Below are 10,700 nucleotides of genomic sequence, written 5' to 3' on the forward strand. Positions count from 1 at the left end.
GCCTTATTAAATGAAAAGTAATAACGTTACAAAGGTGCCTTTAGCAGAAAAATGTTAATAAATGAATCCACAAATTGACGAAACTCAAAAGTTTACCATTTAAAAGAAAAATTACAAATCGAGAGAATCTCACCGATTTGCACGAAATGAGAGAATGACCCATAAATTCTGCATATGAAATAAATAAATACATAAAGATGATGTTATATGGAGGTTGTTTATTGCCATAAATAATATATAAGTGTACCCTATAAACTATAAAGGGCTAAATGACTAAGCTTAATAGGAATTTTCCAGCCGGGTGGACGTCATACCCCGCTTCGAGCGTAACCTCAACGATCTGTTGAGCTATGATGGTGATGCTGTTGAGTTCGAGTGTCGAGTTAGCGGGCATCCAGAGCCTGACATCAGATGGTACCACTACGCTGAGGTGAGTTACGCGACATCTGTTGAACTATGATAGTGACGCTGTTGAGTTCGAGTGTCGAGTTAGCGGGCATCCAGTGCCTGACATCAGATGGTACCACTACGCTGAGGTGAGTTACGCGACATCTGTTGAACTATGATGTTGCCGCTGTTGAGTTCGAGTGTCGAGTTAGCGGGCATCCAGAGCCTGACATCAGATGGTACCACTACGCTGAGGTGAGTTACGCGACATCTGTTGAACTATGATGGTGACGCTGTTGAGTTCGAGTGTCGAGTCAGCGTGCATCCAGTGCCTGACATCAGATGGTACCACTACGCTGAGGTGAGTGATAGCACTACCAAAACATTCAATTGTTATGTCAAAAAGTTAAAATTTTCAAATTTCGTGTCAATTTAAAACACTCCCTTCGGTCGTGTTTTATTTATCGCTCTTGTATCGTGCTTTCTGCACTTGGATCGTAAATAACTACCTTTTTCCATCTTGTCTGCACCTACGATTAAGTACCTACACTGATTAGAAACAATAATAATCATTTGCAAACAATAAATTAACTACGACAACAATATGTGACGTTAAAATATTTGTTACATTAGGTATTATTATTATCGCTGGAACGAGCAACACCTATGTTCACCTCTGCCAATATCCCAGACGATTATTTACTTGTAAAATTAACGCGTTGTTTATTTCGTGTTATCGTTCATTAAAAGTATATTCTTAATTTCTAGGACATTCTATGGCAGATGCCATATTATTCTATTCATTTATTTTATTCATTGCGCGTGGGCGTCGCTTTTAGGCTAATGGATTTTCTAATGATATTTTGCAAAGAAAATGCCATTGTGTACGTTTACCTTCCATATTGTTGTGATCTTATGATGTCATGTGAAAGTTAAGAGGTTATTGTAATGTCAGACAAGATTCTGTTTGGCCTTGAGATAGATTTGCCACAAGCTTACATACAGTAGAATCCGCAAATAATGAAATCGAAGGGAAGTGACAATCACGTCATAGTAAGCGGATGTCACACAGAGTCTGTGCGGTAAGAGAAGAGTCGTGGAATGTATTGGGCCCCATACATTCCACAACTCTTCTCTTTCCGCACAGACTCAAGCATAGTTGATTAGCAGGGGTCGGACAAAAAGTGCGGATGACGTCAAACCACTTATAGGATGATTTCAAATAGTATTTTTGATTTTCATAAACAATTATCACTTATCATTTATCAACCTCTTTATTAAACGATATCGCCACTTGAAATGAGTAAGTACGTTTTTGACTGACACATTGTCAATCAGATGAACAATAAATTGACTTCGTTATTGTTTAGGTATTGTATCTTCACGATTATATTTAGCTAAAATTTATATTTTCTAATGTATAAGAAAACGCTCTAAAATGTCATCTTTACTCGAATATTGTGGCAAGTTTCGTGAAATTTATTTTATTCACTACATCACCCTACCACCTGTATTATTAATTCCATGGATTTATTTACGATTATTTTGTTACTTCATTAATACTACTTTGTTACTACATGTCACACGGAAGTTTAAATACAAACTCAAACATCATCCTGTGTGCAAGATTACGTCATTTTTACGTCATCCGCACTTTTTGTCCGACCCCTGTTGATTAGCTTTTGATTTTTAGTGTTCCGTACAAAACTTTGTTCACGCAACACTTATGGGATCATTTCGGTCTCGCAAATCAGTTAAATGCGTTTTTGTAAGTTGTAAGACTAATTTCAAAACATTGTTTATTTGAATATTTATGCTCCTTCGACCTTTTATTGATATAAATGTTTTATTGTATTCAAAATATTTGTTATTGCACCTTTGCCAATTTATCGGCATTTTTGGGGTGAAATGGTCAATAATTGCGAAATATTTTCTTCTTGTTATCATCGCTGAAATACGATGACTTAATTAAATTAGTACCACTGCACATCCGCAACATGGCGACGGCCTGATAAAATTCTCTCACAGTTGCTATAATTTTCAATGTAGGTATGTACTTGGCGATTATATATTTTTAGAGCACTAGGTATATAGTACAAAACTGTTCACGGAGCAGCCGGCCTAGCCAACGTGACAATCGTTATCGCTTCGACAACGAAACGCTTTGTGTCTCTCTATCACTCTTCCATATTAGTGCGAAAGTGACAGTTGCGTTTCGATCGCTACGGAGCGTAAGCGATTGGTATGTTTGGCTACGCGGCCTGTTATGGGGACACTTCGGTCTTGGAAATCGGTTACTTGCAATTTTCTCGGAGACCGTTTGACATAATTTGGACGATGCAGCAGTTTGAAGAGTATTACCTACGAGTATCAGCTCTTTCCCAATATGATGTAAGGTATTTTTGGCATAAAATGAATTCTTTTGGCATAATGCGTAGGTTTTCATTTTTTTTAAATTTAATAGATATTGAATAAATTTACGATTTAGACTCACTTATTGTTTTAAGGGGCCCACTGAGTTGCCCACTGATTAGCAGTCCGCTTGACGGTATCGGCCTGTCAGTAGTTCGGAACTGTCAAATTTTTGTTCTAACTGACAGGCCGATACCGTCCGGCGGACTGTTAATCAGTGGGCCCCTTTAGTCACTCGCGTGACTTGTTTCTTGTAAAACACGTGAGTCTAGACATTAAGATTATTCAATGTTAGTATGTCTCACAATAGTTTAAATTTAATACTTAGATATTTTTTGTGAAATAAACATGAATAATGAAGATCTACTCGTGTCAACTACTCTACTATAAAGCGAACATATCCAAGCATTATTGGAAAAAAAAATATTTGAGATTTTTACAATGAGCTATCATTTGATATAACACGTAATCGTTTGATAAACTTTATTTTTTAATTTGCTCATTTACCCCCAAAAGTGGCCTTCATATTTAAAATTCATTTGTTTACGTTACATTTCCGTCTTTGGGTCACAAACTTACATATGTGTGCCAAATTTCAACTTAATTGATCCAGTAGTTTCTGAGAAAACAGGCTGTGACAGACGAACAGACAGACGCACGAGTGATCCTATAAGGGTTCCGTTTTTCCCTTTTGAGGTACGGAACCCTAAAAACAAATTAAGTACCTAGGTACTATGTTAACCAAATTCTATGTTTGTACAGTTGATCCGCGACTGTCCATACCTGGAGTGCACGTTCGAGTCCGGCGCCGCCAGGCTGAAGATTCACCAGGTTACGGCGGATGACGAAGGCACGTACACCTGCGAGGCCTACAATAATCTTGGCAAGGCCTCCACCAGCGCTTGCCTGGTCGTGTACCGTGAGTATCTATGCTCGTGTTTTGTTTTGTTACAGTTGGGTTAGTGTAAGGCCTGAGTGGACGCTCGGAGCGGAGCGTTCGGCGGGGCGTGCAGCGTGGCGTCGGGCTCACAAGGGATTTGAGCAGCGTGCACTAAGGCCGCCACTATACGTTTGCATTTGTTTGACATGCACGCCGCACGCCCCGCCCCGATCAACTTTTTCTTGTCACACGTTGCTATGGTTACGGTCTCCTGAGTCACTCTTAAAATTCTAGGTTTTTCGTATTGAAATGAACCAAACTTGCATTTATAAGACCTTTCCATAACGGGACATCTACTGAGCATGTTAGTAGAACATGGTACAGCAGTTCTTCTAACAATCTATGCTACTATTGTCTCCTCGCTGATGGGACAGAATAACAACAAAAAATAGTTGATTGACCCAGTTAATATTTTCAATCGGGTTGGTGTGTGAAAATTTAATTTGTGTTTCACTCGGGGGAAACATTTGTTTAACCCTCGTGATTCTCACCTTTGCAATGCTCAGATTCTACTTTTCAAATCACTCGCTACGGTTGTGGTTCAATTCTGGAATAATATTAGCGCGAGCGGTTAAACAACAACTTTGCCCCCTTGTAAAACAAATAACTATCAACATAGGTTATAGGTACAATATGTACATTGATTGGTCTTACCGACAAAGCATATTTCGATCACCACGTTTTGAAGGTAGCCGTACGATATACGAGGTTAAATTAAAACAATACAGTCTTTATATGACATCAAGTAATTATTTTATTAAGTATTTTTTATTATAGTCGTAAAATGATTACTACTGTACTGTACTCTGATATTTAATACTTAAGAACCCACTTTTTGTTTAGGTAATAAGACTTATATGGTGTACTACCTATAGTTTATAATTAAGTAAATAAGTAATAAATAATTAATATTGTCATTTGCTGCCTGAAACACAGGGAATCCTAGTTCAGGCATAATTTGTAAATCACTTGTCTTTATAAATTCTTAGTATCTTTAAGAGCAACCACAATACTTTTCTCAATAAATTATTTGTATTTATAAGCTGGAGAGAGGTGTATGTATTGTCTAAAATATTGTTTACTACATTTTAGTAGAAAAACAACCCTGGTCGGAAAAACCAATTGATAAATATAATAGGCAAGTGTTTATCGTAAAATTCTAAATAGAATAGAATATAATAGAAGAATAGAAATATTTTTATTCGTGAGCACAAACACAAAATAGAAAAGTATACATAACAAAGAATAAAAGGATAATGAAGTGCCACGAAATGTAGCATTTTATCTTGTAAATAATGTAGGCATTACCTACATATATTATTATCAGAGATCGGACAAATTTGCGTCATTGTTCGCAATAATGTGGACATGACTCCAAAATAGATTAAATAATTAATCATTTAATTAATTTCTTACCTGAGGATTAATTTTGATTCCTAATCAATAAATAACACAAAGAGTTCTTATAATGTAAACTTATTAAAAAAAAATCAGCATGTTTCCCAATTTTCTGTAGGTACTCATTTTTAGGGTTCCGTAGCCAAATGGCAAAAAACGGAACCCTTATAGATTCGTCATGTCGGTCGGTCTGTCTGTCTGTCTGTCTGTCCGTCCGTATGTCACAGCCACTTTTCTCCAAAACGATAAGAACTATGCTATTGAAACTTGGTAAGGACATGTATCCTGTGAACCGCATTAAGATTTTCACACAAAAATAGAAAAAAAAAACAATAAATTTTGGGGGTTCCCCATACTTAGAACTGAAACTCAAAAAATTTTTTTTCATCAAACCCATACGTGTGGGGTATCTATGGATAGGTCTTCAAAAATGATATTGAGGTTTCTAATATCATTTTTTTCTAAACTAAATAGTTTGCACGAGAGACACTTCCAAAGTGGTAAAATGTCCCCCCCCCCCCCCCTGTAACTTCTATAATAAGAGAATAATAAAACAAAAAAAAATATATGATGTACATTACCATGTAAACTTCTACCGAAAATTGGTTTGAACGAGATCTAGTAAGTAGTTATTTTGAATACGTCATAAATCCCCTAAATACGGAACCCTTCATGGGCGAGTCCGACTCGCACTTGGCTGCTTTTTTTATATCAAAAATATATTTAAGTGCTATTTATTGACTAGGGAACAAAATTAAATCTCAGGTAAACAAATTATTAAAATAGTTAAATGATTAATTATTTAATCAAATTTGGAGTCATGTCCACATTATTGCGAGCAATGACGCCAATCTGTCCGATCTCTGATTATTATTTAATTGCTTAAAAAAAACTGTTTTTATGTTCCATTTCTTTCCCAATATTATACTTGGACAACACGCTGTAGTACATAAGTACAGTCAGCAGCAGAAGTTTATTGTCTTACAAGAAAGTCGCGTCAAGATCATTTTGAACACCTGGCCCGCTTAGCAACTTCTGCTGCTGACTGTACGATATGTTTGTACTTTTAATAAATAAAATGATACTTAGGATGGCCATTTTATGTAAAGTTGTTTTTTTTTTTTCAAAATTGGGATTTTTTATGTATTTGTACTCAGAAACTCTAAATGAGCTCTTTTGATCCTATAATAGGAGAAAAAAGTGTCCCAAGATTTCCATACATTTCTCGATCTTTCCATTCCGAAACCGATATAGGTACAAAGTCTATGAAAAAATGGTAACGGAATGGGAAAAAAACCTTGGGACACTTTTTTCTCCTATTAGGATAGAAAGAGCTCGTGATTCTGAGTAGAAATAACATATAAATTCACAAATTAAAAAAGCGGCCAAGTGCGAGTCGGACTCGCCCATGAAGGGTTCTGTATTTAGGGGATTAATGACGTATTAAAAAAAACTACTTACTAGATCTCGTTCAAACCAATTTTCGGTGGAAGTTTGCATGGTAATGTACACCATATATTTTTTTTTTTAGTTTTATCGTTCTCTTATTTTAGAAGTTACAGGGGGGGGGACACATTTTACCACTTTGAAAGAGTCTCTCGCGCAAACTATTCTGTTTAGAAAAAAATGAAAAGTGGCTGTGACATACGGACGGACAGACGGACAGACAGACAGACAGACAGACAGACAAACATGACGAATCCATAAGGGTTCCATTTTTTGCCATTTGGCTACGGAACCCTAAAAAGAAAGTGTAGGGGTCAACTTTAAATAAAATGGCCCAGGAGTGAGATGACGTCAGACTGTTTTAGCCCCCGACGCAAAAAAAGGGGTGTAAGATGAGATAAGATAAAGATAAAAGATAGTTTATTCAAGTAGGCATAATTACAATGCGCTTATGAACGTCAAATAAAGCTAGGTAGACCGGCTCCAACCCTACACCTCTGCCCCGAGAAGATTTAAATCCCCCCTCAATTGGAGGAGGGTATCCCATTATGGGACCGGCAACAAACTCGGCGGGACACATCTTTTCAAAAATAATTACGTCTTATAATTAACATGCATTACGAGAAAATAAGGAAAAAAAATACAATTTAAATCACTATAGAATTCATGCAATTATACACATAAGGTGTAATAGAAATTTGATTTAGAAAATATACATATGTACATGGAATCATACAAATTCGTAGCTCTTTCAGAAAACATATCAAATTCTTACAAAAGGAAAAGAAAATAAAGTTATTAAAGTTATTATGTTAGTTAGTTATGTAGGGCAGAAACGTATCACTTTCAGCCCGCTTCATAGATAAACAATGGGCCACTTTCAGAGCATGAGATATGAACGTAATGTTTCAGCGCCCGGCGAGCCGAACACGCTTTCAGCGCGCCTGCGCCGGCCGATCTCCGCAGCTTCCACCCCCCGCTCCACGCCCCGCTCCACCCCCGCGCGCTCCCTCTCGAGGACCACTACCCCCGGTGAGTATAACGACTTGGCGCCATTTTTACATTTAATTAATAGTTATTTACGATACAAGTGCGGAAAAGAGGAAACTCGTAACGAGTGGCGATAAATTAAAACATGACCGATGGGAGTGTTTTGAATCGACACGAGTTGCGAATTACCTATTCGCATGTGTATCGTACAACGTTTTACAGTACATATGGCCCTTTAAAATTTCGACATAGACACAGAAATACCTAATTGCCGCACTAGTGCGGAAAAGTTTTTGTTATCATGCGCGTCTCGCTCGCGCCAATACATTTGAAAAGCTTTATATATTGTTGCAAAAGTGCATGTCCATCAGAGAAGGATCCTTAAGCAAATGGAGCTTGGAACGCCACAAATAGGTTTTCGCAAAGCTCGTTTAAAACTTATTATAAATATTGACATATATCTAAAGACGCTTACGGGCAATAATAATGGTTAAATGGTGTCACGCTCACGAATTCGAGCCGCTCGTGCAGTCTAACGCCACAACGCGATTGGTTGATGAGTTCGCATCAGGCGCGCGATTGGTCGAATTTGTGAGTGACACCGCTGAACTAGCACCATTCTTAGTGCCCGTAAGACCCGTCTTTAGATATATTTCAATGATTATAAATGAGTTTCTAAGGTGTGAGCACGTGAGTTTCTAAGCTTACTTATTTCTCTATGATAGTAGTTACCTATTATATAAATGACCATTAGGTATTGGCTTCAAATTGTATATCTTAGGCATATCCTTAGACATATTATCTTACCACCATTTTATTCACCAGCACCGGACATGAAGCGCCTATTCAGCCCGTCGCGCCAAACGGCGCCCAGTTTCTACACATACCCCTTCAACAAGGTGGTCGAAGAGGGTGAAACGGTCGTCTTCCAGTGCGCCGTCAGAGGTCTTCCCTCCCCCTGGGCCACGTGGGACAAGGACGGCGTTATAGTCACCCCCTCCTCTCGCATCACCATCAAAGAGAAAGAGGAGATAAGGAAGCTTGAAATCGAACATGTGACTATTGAAGACGTGGGTTTATACAGAATCAGTATTGAGAATGACTACGGTAGAGCGGAAGGCACAGCGAGGTTAGAAGTTATAACGCAAAAGGGGAAATTCCATGCTGGTGTAAGGGCGTACAGCGCGTCGCCGCGACGCTCGGCGCCCTACAGGAAGCGAAGCACATCTATATCGAAAGACTGAGATCGGAGTGAGTGTCATGCTTTGCGAATTTTGGGTACCCATTTTTAGTCGAGCCGTGCGATCGCTATTTACTCGTGGTATTTATTTGCGATGCGATTTTTTGCCACATTGGAATGTTCGCAATAGGGAATGGTCCCGTTACTGAGTTTGTATGGCGAGAACCGGGAATTCCTCCGGTACTGTATTTTGTATAGAAAAACCAGTAACGGGTGCACTCCCTACCCTAGTTCGTGAGAAATGTTCACACGGCGGGAAAGCCGTCGAGCCGCGTGAACAATTTTAAAAGATGGCATACCAGTTTTGTTGTCACTACGGTATTCGATAAAATCCCTACGGTATACGGGAAACATTAGCGCCGTGTGAACATAGCCTTAGTATAGCTCATACTATACTTGGTCAACCAGATCTTGACAGTAGAAAAAGGCGGTAAATTTGAAAAATGTAGGCGCGAAGGTATATCGTCCCATAGAAAATTTGAATTTCGCGCCTTTTTTAGTGACAAGATTTGGTTGACCAGCTATATTTATCGTTAACCGGATCCGGACGCTCTTAGGGGCATTCCAGAAAATTGTGTGTGACGTTATTTTTTGAAAACTTCTGGTAAATCTAAAAGGCCGATATTTGGCAAGATAACGTTTGATAACTTAACTTTGATATAATATATAAATATAGATTTCTGCGTTATTAAGGTAGCTGTCATACGCGCCACGTCACCGACCAAGTAGACCTTTTTGTGGATCCATTACATGAAAATAACCTCCGATTTGTAATTGACGAGGTTACCTAATAGAGGTGGCTTTTGTATAAATTTGACTTTCTAACAATAATATCGATATTAAAAACGTGCTGTCCTATATTACGAAGCTAGTATAATAGGCTTTATGTCCATGAGTTCAAGGTACAAAATCAAAAGTTATACGCATAAAAATAAATTTACTTTTCGACTTGCGGTGCATAGTCCAATGTGGTAAGACGTGATTTCCCCTTATCGGCGTTATTCATAAACGTCTGCTAAGTTAATCAGCTGATGATCGTCGTTTGTCTCTCTCTATGGCTTAACGACAGATAGGGACAAACGACGATCATCAACGGATTAAGTTAGCAGCCGTTTATGAATAACGCCATAGTTATTATTATTTTCCTTATTTTCAGATTGAAACGGAGCTGCGAGTGTTTTTTTTTTTTTCAATTATTTATCTGTGTATTTTACTTCTAATTGACTTTTCGCACGGCCAGTCACAAGACCTCGAGATTCAAGCATGTTATTAGATAGTGAACTCTGTTTACTGGTAAATAAGGTTGATTTTTATTTGTTACTGGTTTTTTATTTAATTTACGATACCTATACTAAATACCTATTATTTTCCCTCTTGTGTATAAGAGGAGGCCTGTGCCAAGCAGTGGGACGTGTAAAGGCTGAATTATTTATTGATTTTGCTTGAGTTTTGATGAATTCTGGTCACTGGCCGCATACGAGGTAGAAACATGTTAAGTTTTTGTTTTACTTGTTAGGTAATTGTGTCTCTCGCTTCACACATTTTCGTCAATTGCCTATCGTATAATTTCAGTTAACTTAAAATTTGTGTATTCTATTAAGTTGTATTTAATTATCATTCGGATGGTCTTAAAAGTACTCCCGATCTTAATTTCTTTGAAACTTATTGAAACAGCTATTTTAATAAGTAGTGATTTTATTACCTCAATATTTATTTTCTGTCATTCATATATCGGTCAGAATCATACGTAATGAAAGATATCTTATTTGTCTTAGTATTAGTCTTATGACTTTCAGATAAGATTATTAAAATTTAACGGACGGGAGGAAAAATTGTCAAATCGAAGTACAGTTTTGATTGGACTACACGTACGGCTTAGATGTATTG

General features: G+C 37.7%; 1 protein-coding gene across 1 annotated transcript in view; it reads left to right on the plus strand.

Annotated features, from left to right (window-relative positions):
• The window catches only part of LOC134661734 (titin homolog), an 89,166-nt gene extending 79,021 nt beyond the window's left edge, over nucleotides 1-10,145 (plus strand). Inside the window, exons 34-38 of the mRNA XM_063517914.1 lie at nucleotides 298-430; nucleotides 3,562-3,718; nucleotides 7,496-7,615; nucleotides 8,399-8,824; nucleotides 9,970-10,145. Of these exons, the coding sequence (XP_063373984.1) occupies nucleotides 298-430; nucleotides 3,562-3,718; nucleotides 7,496-7,615; nucleotides 8,399-8,817 (829 nt within the window). The 3' untranslated portion in view covers nucleotides 8,818-8,824; nucleotides 9,970-10,145. The remainder of the gene's footprint in view (nucleotides 1-297; nucleotides 431-3,561; nucleotides 3,719-7,495; nucleotides 7,616-8,398; nucleotides 8,825-9,969) is intronic.
• Nucleotides 10,146-10,700: the final 555 nt, after the last annotated feature.

Source organism: Cydia amplana, chromosome Z, assembly GCF_948474715.1.
Source record: "Cydia amplana chromosome Z, ilCydAmpl1.1, whole genome shotgun sequence".
Classification (NCBI taxonomy): domain Eukaryota; kingdom Metazoa; phylum Arthropoda; class Insecta; order Lepidoptera; family Tortricidae; genus Cydia; species Cydia amplana.